This window comes from Oncorhynchus kisutch, linkage group LG23, assembly GCF_002021735.2.
Source record: "Oncorhynchus kisutch isolate 150728-3 linkage group LG23, Okis_V2, whole genome shotgun sequence".
In the NCBI taxonomy this organism is placed as follows: domain Eukaryota; kingdom Metazoa; phylum Chordata; class Actinopteri; order Salmoniformes; family Salmonidae; genus Oncorhynchus; species Oncorhynchus kisutch.
The window spans coordinates 39,330,271-39,354,321 of NC_034196.2; the positions used below are offsets into that span (position 1 = coordinate 39,330,271).

General features: G+C 42.9%; 1 protein-coding gene across 10 annotated transcripts in view; it reads left to right on the forward strand.

The window, feature by feature from the left end:
- nrg1 (neuregulin 1) overlaps positions 1 to 24,051 on the forward strand; it is a 170,391-nt gene that overhangs the window by 130,953 nt on the left and 15,387 nt on the right. For all 10 annotated transcript variants that reach the window (XM_031802891.1, XM_031802893.1, XM_031802894.1 and 7 more), the window contains one exon: positions 21,302 to 21,440. In XM_031802891.1, coding sequence (XP_031658751.1) covers positions 21,302 to 21,440 — 139 coding nt within the window. The remainder of the gene's footprint in view (positions 1 to 21,301; positions 21,441 to 24,051) is intronic.

The following is a 24,051-nucleotide window of genomic DNA, read 5'->3' on the forward strand; positions in this document are numbered from 1 at the left end:
AGAATTACCAGTGTGTGTGTGTGTGTGTGTGTGTGTGTGTGGTGTGTGTGTGTGTGTGTGTGTGTGTAAGAAACAGAAACTCCTTTTCAAAACCACCCCAGGCAGTTAGTGCTAATAAGATAAAACATTAGTTGCTACTGCATAAACATGTTCCTTACCATAGCTGTTCCTTACCATAGCTGTTCCTTACCATAGCTGTTCCTTACCATAGCTGTTCCTTACCATAGCTGTTCCTTACCATAGCTGTTCCTTACCATAGCCGTTCCTTACCATAGCCGTTCCTTACCATAGCCGTTCCTTACCATAGCCGTCCCTTACCATAGCCGTCCCTTACCATAGCCGTCCCTTACCATAGCCGTCCCTTACCATAGCCGTCCCTTACCATAGCCGTCCCTTACCATAGCCGTCCCTTACACCACATCCGATGCAGTAAACCGTCGTGATACCATGCTGGTTCTTATTTCCCTTAGCATCTCACCAAACAGAATGCATATGTTCTCATCTGCATATTTGAAATTAGCCCATGTTGACCAGGAAGTGAGCAGCCAAAAGGGCCCCCAATGCTTCCTCATGATTTCCAGTCATTTCCAGAAAATATGAAAAATCAATAGCTGATGATGCACGACTTCCTAAAACTAAATGCTGCGGTGCAGTGGGACTTCCTCCTGCCAGACCGGAGCTCCATTTCAAGGTCAGAGCCTGCTGGAGACTAATTGATTCCCCCTCTATCTCTGAGCCACAGAGAAAGACAATCCCAGTAATGCTATCTGACTGCTAAGCGGCTCTCTACCATGACTTTGCAAGCCGCCGAGTTATAACTGCTGGAAAGCTGCCAGACTCTACCGGTACTTTTGTCCTCATGCAGCTTTATTCCCTGTTCCCCGTGATATTTTAATTGAGGCTGTCCTCATTTCAGTCAGGTTGATGGTATTTATATTTGACCTTCGGTGGTGTGGGTCTGAGTCTACGGGGTGGTGTGGGTCTGAGTGAGTTGGGGGAGATATTGTGGTTCTTTGTGGCTTCCTTCCCTAGGTGCATTTCCTCATGCAAATTAGTCTCCAGAGTAATTAATTCACACTTGACGATTGTTCACTGATGTGCCTTGAGATCTAGAACTAGTGAGGGTTACCATACCATACACAGCTGGCCAAATCCTAGCCAATCCTTGATGACAATAGATAACTCATTAGCATTGTAAATAAGAATTTGTTCTTAACTGACTTGCCAAGTTAAATAAAGGTTCAATTAAATAAATAAAAATTGGCTTGTTCCACCACAGCGAAGGCACATTTTAGAAATTGAAAGACCAATGTAGCGTGTCTTTCATATGCGCGCATTAGTAGAATCAAAGGCTGCTCTGAGGCAAGACGTTCTCCCCTTTTTAAGCTGCGTGATCAATTGTTCGGGCTTTAAATTGGAAATGTGATCGCCTGCTTTGGTAATCTCAGAACTAATCAATACCAAGAAAGCAGGTCAGCTGTCCTACCAGGAAGCATGGGAGAAGTGATAGTGATTCGTATTTGCCTTCGACACATTGAGCAAATTAGAAAACGGGAAGGAAGCTAACGAATATTGCCAATACGGATGCCATGTCAGTCTATGTGGAGGTGCATCTAAGTTGTCTGCCAGACATTCCTAAATGACTGCATGTGTGTATGAGACTACCTACAACACACCTGTAATTGTTCTGCAAAATCTTTCACTGAAAAGAAAGTATTAAAAATGACTCGATGTTTGAAACACATGGCATGCTCCGCTGGTTGACTATACCTTTACAATACAATCGGTGCATCCTTTTTTTAATCTAATATTTAAATGCACTTTCTTTCCCCATTGGATGTTTCCTAATAGCAGTCCATTTGACGTTCCATTTGGGTTTGGGCTGAACTGAAATGTTATGAACTACTCGTTTTGTCTTCATCCCATTGTCACAATTCCCTTGCTAATTTGGTTTAGCCTTAAGTTAAAGTAACTTCTTCACTCGAGTTCTGTATAATTGAGTTATTTCTATTAAATATGACTTTCTCAGCAATACTCGGCTTCGGAGTGCATTCACAGAACAGAAGGGTCTCGGCCTCACTTTGACAGAACACCCATACACACCCAGTGGTCCTTCCTGTTCTGTTTTAGAAAGCCTTTCATGGGTAAATTGCCCCTTCGGCTATCTTCTCAACACAGTCTCATCAGGAAACAGTGTATTTACAGTAGCACAGCAGAACATGAATCTCAAGCCAAGCTAATGAGTTATTCCCCATAGAGGCCAGAACTGAGTAGGCAGTAGGTATAGGAAGCCATCTTGTTTTGAGAGAGCCAAATACAGACTTTTGCAGTATGTATTTTCTGTTCCCATTTCCACATGAATCATTGTGGCTCATAGAGAAGAGCTGATATACCACGATGTCGCCCTCCGTGACCCGAATGCTGAGCTTAACAGGCACACGTAGTGTTCACTGTTCCATACATACTGTTCTCCATGTATCCCACTGAGATTTAATGTTAATTAGAAACCAGGTGGTTTGAGACCTGGATGCTGATTGGCTGAAAGCTGTTGTATGTCAGACCGAATACCATTTATTTTTACTGCTATAATTACGTTGGTAACCAGTTTATAATAGCAATAAGGCACCTCGGGGATTTGTGGTATATTGCCAATATACCACGGCTAAGGGCTGTATCCAGGCGCTTCACATTGCGTAGTGCGTAAGAACAGCCCCTAGTCATTTGTATATTGGCCGTATAGCGCAAATAGGCATGATTACATTACGTAATATACTGAATGTTAATGACATGAAGTGGAAGAACTGGAAGAGGGAGTGTGGAGAGGAAGAAGTGGGTGTAATAAAAAGTAGTTGCATTCCATATGACCACTGTGAGATGGGATTACTTTTCATAATTCAATGGCACCAGGGTATTAGAGTTTCCACTGAGCTAGTTTATAAGTTGGCCTAAGCTCAGCTCCATATCAACAAGCTTCATTACTTTACTGATCTGCTGAATAGACACAATTCAGCCTTTTATATTCTGCTTTGCAAAGTTCAAAGTTCCAATTCTTTTGACTACATGGGAACTTTAACCTGGGTGGAGTTTTTTTCAGTTTTTCTCGATTTCAAACAGAGACAGTGTTGGGTGCTGCCTCCCCGACATTGATCTTCAGTCTTTGTTCTCTACAATGACCTTGAGATATGATGTTTGGCTGAAATTGGTAATATTAGTCTTCCCTAACCTAGGCAGTGATTTGATTTGACGTTCTCCTTGACTTAAAATTGGATGTCAATAGCGAAACTTAGTATACGTTTTAGTACAATGATAAACCAGTGGTACTGTGATGAAGCTACACCTCACAGGACCATCCAGCACATCTTTGTTTTCTAGTATTAGAGATTACCAGTGGTACTGGCAGCTTGTAAAAACAACAGCTTTCCAGATCTACCTCTTACATTTGTCATTTAGCAGACACTCTTAGCCAGAGCAATTAGGGTTAAGCACCTTGCTCAAGGGCACATTGACAGACGTCTCACCTAGTCGGTTCGGAGATTCAAACCGGCAACCTTTCAGTTACTTGTTTATCGCCCTTAACCGCTAAGCTACCAGCCGCTGTCACACCATTATCATTATATCCCAACATATCAATTAGTGAGTTGTCAGCTCATACTGAATAAACAGTAAACGGCTTTCATTCTGTTGGCAATCCAGATGTCTCCATATGAGATGTCAATGGGCTCTTCCCACCATTTTAGAATGGAAACATCACAGTTCCTATTGTGTCTCTGACACGTTATACTGTAATATTCTGGATGAGTGTCCTACTTAAATTATAAAGCGCTGAGGAGGAGTAGGAAAATGAGAACTTATTGTAGTCATAAAAGTGACTGAAAACAGAATAAATATTAGATTTCTGCCGTTTTATCTCTTCTCTGATGTTTTTGATGAATAAATGATCTTCGATAAGTTCCGTCAATGTTTCCTTCAGCCGGCCCACTCCACGTTGCTCTCCACTCTCTGCTTTACTGTGCTCTTATCGTTGGGTGACTCACATGGACGTAATGGCATGGACGTAAAAGTCCCTCTTTATCAGCTTGGATACTGAAGACATATCCACAGTTGTGCGGCAGTGGGGCGGCAGGTAGCCTAGTGGTTAGAGCGTTGTGCCAGTAACCAGCAGGTAGCCTAGTGGTTAGAGCGTTGTGCCAGTAACCAGCAGGTAGCCTAGCGGTTAGAGCGTTGTGCCAGTAACCAGCAGGTAGCCTAGCGGTTAGAGCGTTGTGCCAGTAACCAGCAGGTAGCCTAGCGGTTAGAGCGTTGTGCCAGTAACCAGCAGGTAGCCTAGCGGTTAGAGCGTTGTGCCAGTAACCAGCAGGTAGCCTAGTGGTTAGAGCGTTGTGCCAGTAACCAGCAGGTAGCCTAGCGGTTAGAGCGTTGTGCCAGTAACCAGCAGGTAGCCTAGTGGTTAGAGCGTTGTGCCAGTAACCAGCAGGTAGCCTAGTGGTTAGAGCGTTGTGCCAGTAACCAGCAGGTAGCCTAGCGGTTAGAGCGTTGTGCCAGTAACCAGCAGGTAGCCTAGTGGTTAGAGCGTTGTGCCAGTAACCAGCAGGTAGCCTAGCGGTTAGAGCGTTGTGCCAGTAACCAGCAGGTAGCCTAGCGGTTAGAGCGTTGTGCCAGTAACCAGCAGGTAGCCTAGTGGTTAGAGCGTTGTGCCAGTAACCAGCAGGTAGCCTAGCGGTTAGAGCGTTGTGCCAGTAACCAGCAGGTAGCCTAGTGGTTAGAGCGTTGTGCCAGTAACCAGCAGGTAGCCTAGCGGTTAGAGCGTTGTGCCAGTAACCAGCAGGTAGCCTAGCGGTTAGAGCGTTGTGCCAGTAACCAGCAGGTAGCCTAGCGGTTAGAGCGTTGTGCCAGTAACCAGCAGGTAGCCTAGCGGTTAGAGCGTTGTGCCAGTAACCAGCAGGTAGCCTAGCGGTTAGAGCGTTGTGCCAGTAACCAGCAGGTAGCCTAGCGGTTAGAGCGTTGTGCCAGTAACCAGCAGGTAGCCTAGCGGTTAGAGCGTTGTGCCAGTAACCAGCAGGTAGCCTAGCGGTTAGAGCGTTGTGCCAGTAACCAGCAGGTAGCCTAGCGGTTAGAGCGTTGTGCCAGTAACCGAAAGGTTGCTGGATCGAATCCCTGAGCCGGCAAGGTAAAAATCTGTCATTCTGCCCCTGAACAAGGCAGGTAACCCATGGCCCCCCGGTAGGCCGTCATTATAAATAAGAATTTGTTCTTAACTGACTTGCCTAGTTAAATAAATACAAAAATAAACCATGCATTGTGTATAATTAACATAATTGGAATAATCAACCAAAGGAAACTTGTATCATATTTTATAGTTGACTCTGAGGCTGACTATCTGCAGGGGTTCTCAAATTACTGGACTCAAATTATCTTATGCCAGAAATATACAATTTATTCTGTTTTCATTCAATTATATATATACAATATGTAAAGTTGTCTCATTTTTCCACTCCTCAGAGATTTATAATTAAGTAGGACACTATCAAAAATATTATTACGGAAATCCTCTTGCAGTCTATTGGTGGATCTCCACGAGAGCCTCTTCATTTATTCTTCAACAATGGGAGATGGAGATGTTTGTTAACATGCTAATCAGTGGCTCTGCACTGTGGTGACTGATTTTAAATGACATGCAAAATGCCTATATTATTTCCCAGAGGAAGACCACTGGCTCGTATGGCATGCAGGGACAAGGTTTTGGTGTAGATCATCTTTTGAAAGATCTTGCATGGCCTGACAATAGCTCATCCCCCTCTCCTCAGGGGCCAGCAGCTCTCTCTTTCCCTGGCCTATAAAGGCCTGCTTTGTATGTGTGGTCTTGCAGCAGTCATTCTCACTGCCACCAAGTCCCATCTGCAGAGCTAATTAGATGTCATGGCCAGGATGTATATTGTCTTGTGGGATGCCATGGGAATGCATTAGAAAGAGATGCATGTTGCCACTGACATAATCCCTCTGTCCCTTCGGCCGGAAGCCTCCATGACATCACAAGCTGAAGGTGTGACATATTCTACCATGTCTTAAGTGTGAATAAATTCTCCTGCCACTGTGCAGACAGCAGTGTGCTTTCGACCAATGCAAATTGGCATGCCGAGAAAATGCAGTGATTCCTTTGACTGACTATGAAATTTGGTATAATAGCCAACAAGCAGATTGAGTCAATGTAAACCAACAATGTCTTAATCAGTTTGCTTTTATCCATTTAATAGCCCTCTCTTTTGTATTGTATTCTTTATTTTATTTGATCTTTTATAAACAGTCAAACGTACACATATGGCCCTCTGTCTTTTTACGAGGGTGTTAAGCATTGTGTTTGATGGTCCAGTATACAACCAGATAGCGAGAGGGAGCATTTGAATGGGGTTAAGGGGTTAATGAATGAATTATTATTATTATTATGGCGTAAGGCCATCTGAGGCGACAGCATCTAATTTAATTAGGCTAAAATGAAGTGACAGCTGGGCAGTATTGCCATCAATGAAGGTACTGCCGCCATTTTCCATTCAAAATGGATGACTGTAATGGCTCTCTCTGTGCGTTCCTTCGTCCCCATTAAGTGACTCAGCAAGTACTAAAACAGTCTCTCTTCCAAGTCCTCCTCATTGAAATGCCTCACCTCTCCTGTGTCTGTCCATTTAGGAACCCTCCAGTTTGGATGATGTCGCTGCAAATCAAATAAGCTCCTCCCACTTCTGAATGAAAAATTCTACTTCCGAAAAAGTGTAAATTCATTTTTTGAGATTCTAGAACTTACAACGTTGGTTCCTTTCCATGATTTAATACTTAATTGCTGATGAAAGTGCATCCGTTGTGCTGTTTATCAAACAAGGTCCATTACCTAATGATGCCCCATCTGGTTGGCCTCTACGCTGAACCTGAGGTAATACCAGAAATCCCCATCTTCAATCCTGAGTGCCTTTTTAGCTGACAGATAGAAAAGGCTCTCTGGATGTTGCTCAGAGGTGTTGTGAAAATTTCATGCGGTGTCTACCCTAAATTATTAATACATAGGTCAGCTAGTAGAGGGTTTAAAACCAACTGTCTACATAGAAACCAACTGTGTCTGGCAGGAAGACGTATTGTATTTGGGACAAATCTGTGAAAAGTTCTCCCGACTTAATATTTTCTGGGGTTCAGCTGTCATGCAACTGTAAATATTAGATTGTGGGCTTTCCCCAAGGCCCCCCCCCCCCCCCCCCCCTCTGTTCAAGCTAATTAAATGGGAATACATTTCAGGTCCGTACCCAGACTTTGTGATTTATCTCACCTATTTAGCACTACATGAACCAATGTTAAGACCAGGGCTTGGATGGGCATCTAGAGTCAATGGTCTTCAAATGTACTCAATAACATAGCTTCTGAAGGACTTCTGATTGTCACCAAATCCTTGACCATAAGAAATAGGATCTATCAGCTACTGTGATATGTCAGCAAAAAGACCATGTAAAACCTCCATCACTGTACCTTTGTCATAAACTTGGTTTCAGACTATAGTACTTGTATTTCCACCTTCAGTGTTGCCAGTAAGAGACAAATGGCTCAGGTGTGGAATGCAACCGTAAGCAATCTGGTTTGGATCCCTTCTCGTGCCAGACTGTCCTCTGGGATCTGACTGTAGTGGCTCCACTGGGTGTGGCCCTGTCACGAAGACCGATGGCCACACGTTGTTTAGCCCAGTTTCATTCTCAAGCCATTTTGTCGTATTGGACTCTGGCCAACAGCCCAATGTATCATGTCATTTTCATTATTGCCTCTTATGCCAAAGTGAACATGTCCTTTCCCACCATAGTCTCCTTGCACATCCCCGTACATTGATGCAGTTTTCACATGACTGCAGTGCTGTTACTCCACATACTACTGAAGTGTTTTGGCAATCATAAAACGCCCAGCTAACGATTTAGACTATGCTACTGTAACAATGTGTCTCACTGGGGCCTGTATGAAATGCACTCTGACAAAAAGATGCCAAAATATCGACGAGTTTGCATCCGTTGCAGAGCCACCATAAAAAATAAGACATTAAAATGCCAATAAATACCATGAGTAACATTATCGGTGATTATAGTGAGACGGTAAAACCACTAGGGTAGTTTATTACAGAGCTAAACTCCATCAGTCTCTCTCTCATCTATACCCTTGTCAGAAAAGCTGAGTGGATGAATCACTCAGTCTGTTTGTCTGAAAGACTCACACACGGATTCAAGGCGTAAAATGGAAACTATCATTAGCTATGCTTGGCGGAACCTGTTGATGTCATGTTACAACGCCGAATTCTGACGCACCGGTGAGTGGAGTTTTATGACAGGCCCTTTCTGTGTAATAGCCCCCTGCTCACCGTAACGGTTGACGTGTCCTTATTTGTGGGGGCAGGATAGCCATGCAGACAGAGGTGGACAAACTATCCAAGGTTTAGTACTGTGCCGTGTGTGATCCCTAGTCTTCCCACTCCTACTGTGCTCTGTTGGGCTTCTTCCCACCTTGTTGATGAGCTTTGCGCTAATTCCCCATACGAGTTGCCTCAGTGCCCACAACACCTGTGGAGAAGACAAGGATATTAAGTCTCTCCGGTGCCATTGTTGACCGTCTGAAGACCCCTCTGGAGCACAGGCTCGTTATTCTCTTTCCTTTACAGTCAGGCATTTTCTTTTTATCTGTTAACTCCTTAACCTTCTTATTTTGAAGTGTGGATTCAGTATATAGCATATTAATGAGTCAGAAGTTGCCTGTGAACACAAAAATGCCTCGAGGAAATCCTTGAAGACACGATGTGGTGTACGGACCGGAGTTTTAAGAATCAAATTAAGTGTCACTCAGTTGAATGATGCAGGCGTACTCGTATAATGCAAGACGGACTCGTATAATTTCATGCCAATTACTTATCATTTCTGCCTGACAAATCTGATTTGCCTCCATGTTTAATCAGTTTCTGTCAATTAAAGTGAAGACTATGGATTCTATGTTTAGAGACAGATGAGAGCAAGTCACAGCTTTTAATTTTGATTCATTGCATTGTTGGATGCAGACATGATGCACACGCAATCTATTATTAGGCTAATAGATATAAATAAAAATGCTATTCCTTCCTTGTTTGGCAGACAACACTGATTCAAGAGGGCTAAACCGGGGTGCTAATGGAAAATACATTCTTATTGGTTTAGACATACACTGAGTGTACAAAACATTAGGAACACCTTCCTAATATTGAGTTGCACCCCCCTCTTTTTCCCTCGGAACAGCCTCAATTCGTTGGGCCATGGACTCTGCAAGGTGTTGAAAGCATTCCACAGGGATGCTGACCCATGTTGACTCTATTGCTTCCCACAGTTGTCAGGTTGGCTGGATGTCCTTTGGGTGGCGGACCATTGTTGATAAACACGGGAAACTGTTGAGCATTTTTTTAAAATCCAGCAGCGTTGTAGTTCTTTACACAAACCGAGCCTGACTCCTACTACCATACCCCGTTCAAAGGCACTTTTGTTTTGCTCATTCACTCTCTGAATGGCACACAATCCATGTCTCTGCTGTAACCGATAAGCTTGATCTTGACATCTAGCCACTTAGTTAGCATAGCTGGAGTGCTGAGCTGGATTTAATTAGACTTCTTATATAGTTATACTTAACGCTATAACAATAAGCAGTGGTGCACCCCCTCCCTCCTAAACAGTATTGAAAATCATACCGTCCAGTATATACGGTATATCGCCCAAGTCTATACAGTATCTGTGAGGTTGTACAATAGGTGTTTTGAAATAGATGAACAGCCCCAGTAAGGCCAACGTGAATAAACAATGCCCAGGTAACCAACCACCAGCAGTGTGAAGTCAGGGATGACACAGGCTTGACGTCAGTCGAGGAAAAACCTTTTCATGCGTCATGGACAAAGGCGGTGTCTGTAAAGCTTGATGAGCTTTTGGTGAATGATGCCTTGTTTTAACCCTTGGTATGTTTCAAACCTTTTTATAGTTATATATGTCGCCACAGTGATCTTCTAGGGAATCTCATGGAGGTTAAAGTACTTCAGAATTTACATTTGACCATCAGGGATTACACACGCTTGTCTTTGCTTTGTTGTCCTTCCTGAAACGTGACCGCCGTGAAGCTTTGACCTTGAGAGAAATGACCTCTCTCACTTGTCAGTGGCAAAACTGTTCTGAACATTCTCCTTGTGCGTGGTAGATATGTGGAGTTGGGCTTAATGTTGGCATAGCCCTGGTGTGGTAATGATAACGGTCACTCAGGTTTATTGTCTGGTATAAAGTTCCATCTGATGTTGAGCCACGATTAGCGGTTTGGCATTAGCATTTGTCCATTGTCATGGGTCCGTTTTATTGCCTTTCTGTGGATGTCCACAGTAGCCCATTGACATGAGGACATTCGACTCAGCCACACAGCTATGAACATCTCCTGGCTTGGCTTTCTTGTGGGGGTTGACACATGAACATGGGCAGCACAATTATTTGTGTGTCCCTACTACGTGTTTATACATTAAAGCAGGAGAGGTCATTTTGTGCATTTATGCCCTTGAAATGGTAATCTTGTTATTTTTGGTACACTGCCTAATGTAAATGATAATGTGTCGTTAGAAACTGAAGGAATCTGAATTCTCCCAGGCCTATATGGTATTATTCTACATGATTCCCCCCCTCCTCTCCCCTGTAACTATTCTCCAGGTCGTTGCTGTAAATGAGAATGTGTTCTCAGTAAACTTGCCTGGTAAAATAAAAAGTTAAATAAAAAATCAAAAAAGGATGTAACAAGGGCACTTGTTGATAAAAGCACTCCATCATCCTCCATAGTGGACTTCACTATTTTTCAATAAATTAGTCAGGTTCTGTTTTAACATTGTATCCATATGCTTCATTCTGTTGCTGTTATGAATGTGCAAGGAAGATGTACAAAGCCAACGAGTAACCGTTGACTTGACCACAAATTAAAGTATGGATATGGCTTTGAATTTTTCAAGGAGAATTTCCTTGAGTTTCCTTTCAGTTTTGTGATAAGAAGGAATATGTACCCTCAGGTCTTGGTGTTTTTAGATTTTAAAGCTGCATTATTTCTGGGCGACCCGACCAAAATTCACATAGAAATGTGTGTTATAGATCTGTCGTTCTCATCGAAAGCAAGTCTTAAGAAGCGGTAGATATATTCTTTATGCGTTATTTCTATGCCTCCCGTTCTTAAGTTTCATTTTCGAGTCTTTTACTTTCGGTTTTGTACACTAGCTTCAAACAGCTGAAAAATACAATGTTTTTGGTTATGGAAAAAAGATATATATTACTTTAGATGGTACAATGATCCTCTACACTATACTTGCTTGTTTTGTCACATAAACTGAAATTAGACAAAATATTCGCATTTTAGTAACCTGGAAATGGCGGAGCGATTTCTGTGTAGTGCATCTTTAAGTGGAAGATTCGTGAACAGATGCCGTTCCTAGTTTTAGTGCTGCACGCCCAGCAGTCCTCAATCAAAAGGTACAGAGATATATATATTATTACTCATGTTTTCTTCCTCCGTGTGCATCACTCACTTGATTTTAAATCTGTATATGTTCAGGGGCCCACGCACAAAGAAGTACATTCTGATTGTCTGAATCGCTTTCATCAAACACAGCCTCTTAAATGAAGTCCCCTGTCACTCCATTAACACAATCCCCTCGTGGTTCAGCCTCCATTACCCTATTGTTTTTCATCTGAAAGTAAGTGCTGGAAAAGTTCATCATTAAAATCAAAGCTCCATAAAACCAACTTTATTTAAAAAATAAAATACAATTTGACAACTTTATTTTTCAGCAATTCTTGGCTTCAGATCAGCTCATTCAGCACCTAACATCCCCAATGCAACTCTTCCCAATTTGCTGTAAATGAGAATGTGCTCTCAATCAACTTAATTGGTTCAAAAAGAGTAAAGCATCATCATCATGATAAGCTAGGTCTGTGACCATTCATTTCCGTGAAATCCTCTTACTCCGGTTTCAGTGTTGCCATAATGACCCCTGTTGCCACATGACCCTAGTCTAATCCATCTCAGGCCTCAGGGGATGGAGGACAGGGACGGACAGGGGGTGTCAGTCAGACTGGACCAGAGGAGGATGGAGCATAGGGATGGACAGTGGGTGTCAGTCTCACCGTGGGTCAGAGGAGGATGGAGGACAGGGACAGACAGTGGGTGTCAGTCTGACCGTGGGTCAGAGGAGGATGGAGGACAGGGACAGACAGTGGGTGTCAGTCTGACCGTGGGTCAGAGGAGGATGGGTGTCAGTCTGACCGTGGGTCAGAGGAGGATGGAGGACAGGGACAGACAGTGGGTGTCAGTCTGACCGTGGGTCAGAGGAGGATGGAGGACAGGGACGGACAGTGGGTGTCAGTCTGACCGTGGGTCAGAGGAGGATGGAGGACAGGGACAGACAGTGGGTGTCAGTCTGACCGTGGGTCAGAGGAGGATGGAGGACAGGGACAGACAGTGGGTGTCAGTCTCACCGTGGGTCAGAGGAGGATGGAGGACAGGGACAGACAGTGGGTGTCAGTCACAGTCAACTCATCCAGTTTAGTCAGGCCTGTAGATCAAGCGGGATTTCAACCTAATCCAGAGATGGCAAAGAGTGATGGGATTGGTTCCCATATCCACAACATGTGTTCTCAAAATGTTCTTAACATTTTTGGTGATGGGCATGTTAATGCAAGTTTTGGAGCGGGAGAGGCTAGAGTCCTGACATCATCATCATCATGCAACAATGGTGGACCTGGACAACCTCTGTAGCCCATGCATGATTCACGGTGATGCATTCAAAAAGTCCCACATCAAGCCCAAGATCAAGGTTAGCATGTCCTTTGAACCCAGGATGTTAGTTTCAGTCTAACTGAATCCTCATTGTCTGCCTACAAGCAGAGATTACAACACTGTATATATACATAATGACATTTGAAATGTCTTCATTGTTTTGGAACTTTTGTATGTGTAATATTTACAATACATTTTTTATTGTTTATGATCTATTTCACTTCCTTTGGCAATGTAAACATATGTTTCCCATGCCAATAAAGCCCTTAAATTGAATTGATATATATGAAGGATGTAAGTGGCCAGCCATATTTTAAGATTTCCCATCAGCCTTGAGACAAGTTTGCTCAATGACAATATGGATTAGCATTTAAAGACCATTAAAGATCTTCCTGTAATGGGCAGTTTTTACTTTGGAGCCAGGGTTAATTAATTACTACTGCAAAGGTGGCCACTTAATCATTGACAGGAATATTTTAAGGCAAATCAATACCCTTGCAATACTATCCCTCTTGGCTCAGCTACTGTAGTCCCTAATTATCATACAAGTATATTCAAAGTGTCTCTCGCTCTCTCAGGGCTTTGGAAGTGCCCAAATGCATGGTTTTACAAAGGGCATAGTCATGGGGGGGATTTAAGGATACACGGTAGAGCAAAGCTATCCACTTAATCCTTGACAGTTTCAGGTTCGGTCACTCCCATCTACGATTGAACAATTCTGGACATTTTCCCAGTTGGATGATGCCCTTCCTACTTATTCCTGAATTATTCTGGGAATTGTACACCTGGGATTTCTGAAAAACCTGGAATCTAGTTGTAAAATGTAAATGTTCAGTTATGTCGATTTGTCATCCTTCACAGCCTTTCTTCCATTTATATCCGTTGCTGAGTCTAGACGATACAAGGCATACAAAACCCCCAAGCTGAATAACCATCAAACTGCTCCTCTTCCCAATGCCTTCCTCTGAGCTCGTCCCCAGCTGACTCTGTAGACTCCCGTTGGTTTTTCAGAGCCATCCTTTTGTTCAAATCTGTCAAGTCAGGGAGGCCTCAGTATGTTTAAACAGGAAGCAGCTCTGTGTGGAGGCCCCGGGGCCAGAATAAAGAGAGCAATCAGGTTGGCCGGTCTCCCTAATGACTCAACAGCTTGCCGGTAGAAGAGCAGCCCCGGAGGCCTCCACACACTGGCTGGGAGGACTGCTGCACTGTTGCCAAGGCATCCATCCGCAGCACGTGCAGGGTTCATAGACCTGAGAGGAGGTTGTTGTTGGAGGAGCTAGAGCATTGACAAAGATAGGAAAGTCTGTTGCATTCCAAGTGATGTCTATGGAGTGGCTGTCGGCGTTTGTTCTCATCAGAACATACATTCGTAGTTGCCTGTACAAAGTCTCTCAGGTGTGGGAGAACGCAAACCAATTCCTTGTCAACAGCTGTAATATATGATGAGGCTCCTCATCATTGTACACAAAACCCTGACGGGAAATAAACAGAAGACCGCATGAGAGTAATTAGCCAATCAGGTGACACTGCTAATTAAATCAGACGATAGCATTGCTAACCTATAGCCAGGAGTAGCCCCAAGCACGGAGACCCTAATAGCCAGGAGTAGTCTCACACACACACACAGGACGTGGTCTGAGACAATGGGCTTCCTCTCTAACAGAGCAGATAAGCAGGTCATTTGGTGCTCAGATACCCAAGGGATGTGGTTTGTGGATAGGATACTCTATCTACATGCATGTCACAAGTTTTCTGTATGTTGTAGCTAGCGATTGGCTGCTAATTTCACTTTAAGGAGCCATTTTAAAATATATAGGTAACATGGTTTGTTTCTAGAATGTTTAGTTGGACATTGCTAAGGATTATGATGAATATTCATCACTTACACAGTGTACATGTACTTATTGTTATGTCTTCACATGTACTTTTGTAATTAATTATATCTGCCACCAAAGAACACCACGTAGCCTTGAGGTTAGAGCGTTGGTCCAGTAATTTTAAAAGGTCAGTGTTTTGAATCCCGGAGCTGACGAGGTGAGAAATCTGTTGCTGTGCCCTTGACCAAGGCACTTAACACCAATTGCTCCAGGGGCGGGGATATGCAAAAAAAGAATTTCAATTCCATACTTGTGAAACGGATGTGAAACGGCTAGCTAGTTAGCGGTGGTGCTCGCTAAATAGCGTTTCAATCGGTGACGTCACTTGCTCTGAGACCTTGAAGTAGTGGTTCCCCTTGCTCTGCAAGGGCCATGGCTTTTGTGGAGCGATGGGTAACGATGCTTCGTGGGTGACTGTTAATGTGTGCAGAGGGTCCCTGGTTCGCGCCCGGGTATGGGTGAGGGGACGGTCTAAATTTATACTGTTACACTTGTACAAGTGGGTAACAGGACAAATACTATATAAATATTGTATAAGCTAAACAGACATTGGGGGTCTGTAGCAGTCTGTCAACAGCCATTGAAATGGCTATCCAATCCCCTTTCCTTTCACCATCATTAGTTATGGTGTGAAATTGAAAGAATGGGTGTAAATTAACTCAGAAAACAACCAGTATTTTTTTTGTTGTTTAATCAGAATCCTGCTTCTGGGTGTGTTTTTTTTCTGACTGGAATTTCAAGTGACTGCGATTTACAGCTACAGGCTGCATTAACAATGCAAGCCAGCCCAGCGTTTTAAACTCCACGCTTAGAAGCAATTTATTGAACTGGAAGATATTTGCCTCAAGGCTCCATCTCTGACAGGAAGCATTTCCTTATAAGGATGTGAATCTACCCCCCCCTCCCCCCACCCCCCATTTTATATGCCATTTAGGACATTATTGTATCCAAAGGCACAGTAGGGAGTGCATACATTTTTGTATGTGTGGCCCCAGCAGGAATCAAACCTGCGATCCTGACATTTTGAAAGTGCCATGCTCTACCAGTTGAACCACACAGGACCACATCACCATGATGTTTAATTTGTTATAGTACCATCCGTCATCGTTGTGTACTCCCATGTCAGCCAACGTCAGTTTCCCTCCCCTGTAGACATGGGCCCTAGCTGGTGATATTAATCATCTGACAACACACACACAGGCACACCTAGCCTGCTGGTCATCTGTCCTCACCAGATGCACACACTGCCAAACACACACAGGGGACTGGTCCATCAGAGGAGAGGGTGGTCTTGCTGCACAAACAGTGACAGGGTTGTGTGTGGTCCCTCCCAAAGCATTCCCTTAAAACAAACCCTAATGGATCAGTGATGATTACCACGCCAACGTTGTTGTAAGCGTCGACGAGTCAGGCTGTGTTTTTCCAGATTATTCATTATTTTTTTGACAGGACACTCAACAAAGCGCTGTGAAAACATCCTCATTAAAAGTTTGATGCCGTAGCTCTGTCCGTTCCATAATGGCCAGTCACACATTATATATGTCACGTTTTATTACCTCCGTCCCAAATTTCACCCTATTCCCTATACAGATCCCTGGTCAAAGTATTGAACTATGTAGGGAATAGGGTGCATTTTGGGACTCGAGCTTTGTCAGCACCCCTTACTTTGTTTGATTAATGATCCCAGTCGTTAGCCAAAAGTTGCAAGAAACCCTCTGCTCACCATTTGTTGAAACGTCTGTCTGGCATTGGGAGGGAGTCTAGCACTATGTTTTAATAAATCTGTCCTAACATTTGCAGAGAAGATATGGCTTCATCGTTCAGATCATTAAGAGTCTCTTGATAATCCAACATTCTTTTGATAAGAAATAGACGCATAGAGATTGAGTTGATGGTAAATGGTGGTGGTTGTTGTATTAAATGGCAGCATAGAGATTCAGTTGATGGTAATGGGGGTGGTTGTTGTATTAAATGGCAGCATAGAGATTCAGTTGATGGTAATGGGAGTGGTTGTTGTATTAAATGGCAGCATAGATATCAGTTGATGGTAATGGGGGTAGTTGTTGTATTAAATGGCAGCATAGCTATCAGTTGATGGTAATAATTTTGCAGCCATACTCAGGGCAGACATAATGATCAAGCTATGCAAAAGGAAGCATCCTTGACAGCAGAAACATTTATAGAATATTGATTTCAACCAATTTAGTAACTCCATTAATGTGGAAACAAGATTGTTGCTTTAACATTTTGCTCTTTCAGCCTTCTAGTTGAAAATCAATTTTTTTTAAATCCATTTCCATGAGAATAAGTTATTTTCATAAAGTATTGGTCTTAACGTTTTAAGGTTTCTTAAAGGCCCAGTGCAGTCAAAAACGTGATTCTCTGTGTTTTAAATATATTTCCACACGGAGGTTGTGATAGTCATGTGAAAATTATGATAATGCCTTTTAATGTAAGAGCTGGTTGAAAAGACCACCTGAAATGTCAGCTTGTTTTGGTGTGAGGGAGTTTTGATCTTCACGGTGACATCACCGTGCGGTGAATTAGTTAATAGATCAATAAGAAAGAGTTCCAAACATCTCTGCCAATAACCGCTCGTTTTCAGTTTCCCCACTCAGACCACTCCCAGACAGTCCTAGATAAATTCCTCTTTGTTAAGAAGCCAATTTTGTTTATTTTTTACGATTTTAATTGAAAACTTTTTTTTTAAATGTCTAAAAACCCAGCCTTGATTTCAACTATATACTACATGTTCCTGCATCATTGTAGTTAAACATCTATTTCCAGTTTTCCTCTGCTCTGTACTTCTATTTACTCAACACTAGAGCTGGGACGATCAACCCTAAATTATTGACACCGACCATACCGACCACTTATCGTGGACATTTGCAGATATCGTTCACTACGATATCTTACCTTTATTTAACTAGGCAAGTCAGTTAAGAACAAATTCTTATTTTCAATGATTGCCTAGGAACAGTGGGTTTAACTGCCTGTTCAGGGGCAGAACAACAGATTTGTACCTTGTCAGCTCGGGGGTTTGAAACCTTCCGGTTACTAGTCCAACGCTCTAACCACTAGGCTACCCTGCCACCTCTACGCTCTAACCACTAGGCAACCCTGCCGCCTCTACGCTCTAACCACTAGGCTACCCTGCCGCCTCTACGCTCTAACCACTAGGCAACCCTGCCGCCTCTACGCTCTAACCACTAGGCTACCCTGCCGCCCCATGTCTAAAAAGGTCTAAAAACCCAGCCTTGATTTCAACTATATACTACATGTTCCTGCATCATTGTAGTTAAACATCTATTTCCAGTTGTCTGCTCTGTACTTCTATTTACTCAACACTCAACCCTAAATTATTGACACCGACCACTTATCGTGGACATTTGCAGATATCGCTCACTACGATAAATAGCCTTCAGTAGAGTTATGTGATGTTTTGAAATGAATTAAGTTTGCTAATATGGGTGATTTTTGTTAATGGGACAATTTGGTAGCTACAACCATCAAACCAGTAGTAGTAGTTTTAAGGGTCATATAAAAAATAACTGTGGTGCACATTAATGTTGTAAACGTATCGTGATAATTTAGTCAATTTATCGGGATATGGATTTTTGTCCATTTCGCCCAGCTCTCTTGTCAAACTATGATCCATGAGGCCGTTGGGATGCTCTCATCAACATGACAAAACAGCCTACACGATTAATCTTAATTTTGGACCCGGTTTGGTTTGTGTATGTGTAAAATTATGATCTGTTACATACTGTATGTTACAGCTTATTTTAAGTGTTGCGTGATGTTATAGCTCATGTTCAGTGTTTTCAAATGATCAGAGCACAGTCTTACATAGTGTGCTGTCACAGTGTAGTAGGCAAGAGTAGTGTGGCATTATGTTCTCTGTGTCTGAGGTGACCGAGTTCTAACCTCTGGTGTCGTCCCTGAGGTGATGAGACAGAGGTCCACTGGCGCAATGCATTATGGTCTGTCCTTGATCACACTTAGGGGAAACTGCCCTCTCAGACAATGTCCGCTGCAGTGGACTGCTTGGTCGGCAAAAATCCACCACTAGCTTGCCGTTGGCTCTATACCGTTATGTCTCTCTGCTTCCCGGTTTTGGGTTTCTTATTCACCAGCAAAAATAAATAAAAATGAAATGGAACTGAATCGATCTCCTCCACTGCCTGCTTCCATCAGACACGATGGGGAAAAAACATGCAGCTTCAGCTCTCCAGCATTGTAACTAAATACCCCTCGTTAAAAATAGCCTCTACCGCCCTCTTCTCTCATTAAGCCTCTGCTGCAATATGAACAATATTTCATACCCTGTTTCTCCCTGTTTTGACACTGGATTAAGCCTCTGCAAGTAAGGAGTGCGGTTACTGGTGACTGATTTGTACTGAATATTTACCGTTGTATTCAATATGTTCTGATACATTTTAGATAACAATGCAGACTTTTTTTGCTGATTAAATCACTGGCAGTAATGGGGTTTGTATCGATAGCTGGGTGACATTTTGAAAGGTCCCAAATAAAAGCTGAAAGGTTCTGTAATGGGAATCAGATTTTTTTCCCCTCATACTGGGAAATTACTCATATCTAACTGAGGAATCGTAGGTAGGCCAAGTTGTCTGTCTTGTAGTTGCAGTGCTGAAAATGTTTCAAACCTTCAATTAGAAACTGCCCCACGGTTTGGCCCCTGAAAGTTGGTGGGTTAAAAAAAGTATTAATGAAGGGTAATAAGGCAAATTGTATCAACATTTATGCACTTGTTATTGTTTTTTTAGACTTGCCTACTTGAATGTTAAGTGTCCTATTTTTTTATATATTTTCTTGTGGCTTATTTCATCCCTAATGTAATTGCATCATCTCTGTGAGGAGATTTGTCATAGACTGTAGCTAATATATCTGTATGCAGAGGGGAGCATGCATTCCTTTCTTTTACAATGAGCAGGAGGTTTCAGACGATTGATTGATGTTCTGCTCCTATTGCCGCATGCAGTAGACTTCATGGTGGCATAGCAAGTCATTTGATCTGGGGAAGATAAGAAATATGTTGCATTGTCAATTATTCAACCAGTGGTATTTGTTTACTGTTAGACAGCAGTGTGGCCCCTAGAGATTTAACTGTAAGGTCTCTCGGTATAACATGTTACTTGATGGGGGTCTGTGACCTATGAAATAATGACGTCATCTCAATAATAATGTACGAGTTAACTCGATTGTCTGTCAGGAAGGAGACAGAGGCACTACGCCGGAATAGCCCAATGGGCCCTAAACTGTTCACATTGGCATTCGGGTCACGATCTGCTTACCATTGGATGGGGAACGCGCGAGTAGAAGACATCAGGGCGGGGAGGGTTTTTAAAAGGAGGAAATATGTGCAGCAATGCTCACCTCGTCTGGCTGGAATTAACCAGTATGAAAAAGTGGTCGTTAAGCATGTGAAGACACATTCCTTCTGCCCTTGTGGTGCTGGAGAGGCTCTGAGACCAGGTTTTATTTTTTTATTTTTTTAACCATATTTTTTTCTACCCTACTCACCGTCAGGCTGATGACGAGAGTATGTGTCCATGGCAGGAAGAATACCTGTTTGTCACAAACACAATCTCGCTCTGGCAGGTGTCTGGGATTACGCTTTGCATATTTGTTTTGCGAGAGGCGAGAACTCATTCCACCCCTCAGTCATTGAGCTCTGTGACATCTTTAAAATGCTTATGGACTTTAAAGCAGTGCAGCCTGGTGAGGAGCGGTAGTGGGGAGAGGCATTAGAGACCTCCAGCAGACAGTGTTTAGAACTCCAACCTATTGATCTACTGGGACAGCACTGGTCAGAGCTGCTCCGATGGGCAGAAGAGTGGAAATGAGTCGCCACATTTCGAGACTTTTCAGAAACATCACAGGTGAGCTCAGGGGCTCGAACTCCAATGCTTGTTTATTGAAGATAAGATTAGCATTCTGAAATGCTTGTAGAAGTTTTGTAAATTACAGGTGAATGTAATTAAGGTTAAAGTAATTAGATAGAAAGTAATGCAATCTTGAGGTAGGCTTTTTCTCTTGATAACATTTATTCAGGTCTTATTCATGTTTGTTATATCGCTGCTTTTAGTTTCTGCTGTTTTTATTGTTGCATTTTTCAACTTTCTAGGAAGTTTATGCTAGTGGGTTTTCACCTCTTACATCATTGCTTTGGGACATGTCTCCCGCTATTGGGCTCAGGAATAGAACATTAATATTTGAGTTGTTGAAGTGATCACTATACCGAAAGAGGTGTTTTTTGTTGTAAAGATTTGCGTTCATATGTATAACTTTGTTATAAAGGTGTTATGTGCTAGAGCTTTTTGCAGATATATTCACTGTCAAGGATGGCTGTAGTCAATGAGCACATCCTGTCTGCGTGTGCTTCCAATGTTTCATTTACTATGTCTCATCCTCTTCCCAGTAATGTTCTATTCTGCTGTAACGAATGGCACAGGTATAAATCATGGTACATGGTAGCTTTGTGCTAAGAGCTAGTGGTCAGCTGATCACCCCCCAGGAGTCCACTAGGATGCCTAAGTCCATTTCTCTCCCGCTAATCACCCCCTGGTATTTTCCTGCAGCTGTCACCAGCACCACCCCTGCGGTGAAGACCTCCAGTCATGTGACGGCCTGCAGCGACAGCGAGAAGAACTACTGCGTGAACGGAGGGGAGTGCTTCACCCTGGAGGTCACCCCCGGCAGCACCAAGTTCCTCTGCAGGTAGAGCATGATGAAACACGATACCGTTCGCACCCACACTACACACTGGATACTATGTCGTCTGTGTTTGACTTAGTTTTAGCTGATAGGATTCCTGATGGCGTATAGCTGTTTTTCCCTCCTATTTAAACAGACTGACTGTGCTTCCTCATAATGCGTCAAACACAGCATCCACACCACACTAGATACTATGCTGACAATGTTTGACATGATGTTTGATACAATTCCTGATGGCTTATTGCTGCTATTTCTTCATATTTAACTGTGCTCCCACATGTTTGATCGTTCTAGAAGTTTGCCAAGTGCTGACTTCAGAACGCTACTATACTGTTATATGGCAAAAATTATCGTACGGTAGATGCTGTCATAACATTTAATATCATTTTTGAAGTGAGAATCCTGTTGTTGTCAAGATGCATTAATGCCTGATATGATACCAGAAGTTTGGTGCCATTTAGGCCCCTGCGGCGCTAAGTTTAATTTTAGAGCTCTATCACCAGCTCTGTGGGGAAAACGGAGCCTGGCAACATCAAACACTGCCTCGTCTTCATGTGGAAAACGGAGGAAAGTTGCCAGGTCTTTTTACAGTAAAGCCGAGGTGTCGGCTGAATTTTAGGGGAGGTGTGTGAGCTTTTAGTGCTTTATAAGTTTAATTTTTTAATAATCTAACAAAACAAATAACGGTTTTCGGTTTCGATTTCATTTTTTACTTATTAAATGCATTATGAAATAATAACATTCAAATTATTTTAGAGCTTCCCTTAGCTATTGCCTGCCTTTTACTGACGCTGACCATTGAAACCATTAATAAGAGCCCCATGATGGTAGTGATTGTTCATTATGTATTCACATGACTGACTTTACTTAAATAAAATATTTCAAATTGTCTATATTACTAGGTTTTATTTGACAACTTTTCTTTTTAATTCCTTAAAATCATCGTCATCTCTGCTCGGCCAGCCAGCCAACCATCTAGCGTTCTCTGTGCTCCCCATTGAACAAGTCATCCTATTTAGCTAGGCTAGTAGTATCTAGCTAGCTGGCTGATTTTAAAAAATAAAAAAATGTTTTTACTAGTTCTTCAAAGTAGATGAGATACTTTTAAGACGGCTTATTACCTTACTTATTACCTTGCTTACTACCTCATCTACTGCATCTATCCCTCTCGCTATCTATCAGGTAGCTACCTCACCAACTATCCGTCTGGTCGTTGTTGCTGATTCCTTTCTCATGCAGTCTTCCACAGTATGGTCTGTGTGTATATGAGCCTCTGTCCGTAGGTGGAAAGAACAGTTGCAATGTATTATGGTCATTGTATTTAATGACCACGTTTCTGCGCTAAACTAGGTTGAATATTTGCCTAATGAAAACTACAAAATCAGCCCAGCGTGATTGTTTTGTCTCATTTTTTAAAATTTGTACTGTATGTTATTCTCGTAATTTTTTTGCTGGGAGAGCAGAACAGGTGGAGGCCCCGGGACTTATCCACAGCCGCCTCTGCATGTCTACATTATTAATGTGGGCTCCTGTCATCGCCCGACTGCCACGCTCCAGTTCAGAACCCACAATCTATGTTGTATTTATTTATGAGATCTTTCCATCTTCTGCTCCATTTTCTTGTCCTCATTGGAACCAGTGCGTGTAGACCTTGGTCATGTTCATCGGGCATCAAACGGAGCAAAACTGACTGAAACCGTGAGGGACTACTTGTACTTGTTAACAGTTTTCTGTTGCGAGACGTTTTGAAACGTTTTCCGTCGAGTGCCTTACTGAACATTACCTGTGCTGACATTGTGCTTCTGTCAGCTTCAACCGTGTCCTAACATTGATTTATTCTCCAGGATAGCACTCTTGTTTTCAAGGGTGTATTTCAGCTCTGATCTGAGCGATAGAACCTACAAGAGGCCGAGGGAGCTTTCTCAGTGCTAGAAGACTATCCCCCCCCCCCCATGTGCCTTCAGCCTCAGACTGTCAGTCTGAGAGCTTGGTGGCCCCAACAGAGCTTAGGCCCTTGAATCATCCCGAGCAGCATAAACTGGCCTTGTGACATGCACTGTACACACTCTGTATGCGAGGCAACGGCATACATCCGAGAACCACCTCTCTGCAGTCCTGTCCACATTCTCCATCATCGTCATTCATATGAAATCTGAGGTTTAAAAAAATGTACAAATTGAACAGGAAGGCATTGAAGTAGTGTAGGCTGCACCACAGGCTGCACCACAGGCTGCACCACAGGCTGCACCACAGGCTGCACCACAGGCTGCACCACAGGCTGCAACACAGGCTGCAACACAGGCTGCATCACAGGCTGCACCACATCCGGATGTGATTGGTAGTCCCATAGGGCGGCACACATTTGGCCCAGCGTCGTCCGGGTAGGCCGTCATTGTAAATAAGAATTTGTTCTTAACTGACTTGCCTAGTTAAATAAAGGTTCAGTAAATAAAAGTACTCTGGTCTGACGTCACTTCTAGCAAAGTGGGTGGCCCCGTAACAAGCATTCAGAGGCCCACTCTGCATAATTATCCAGTCACTATGATCATTTTTATGAACAGCATCTCACAATTGATCTTTTACGTCTTTTACATTTGTGGTTAGAACATTCAGT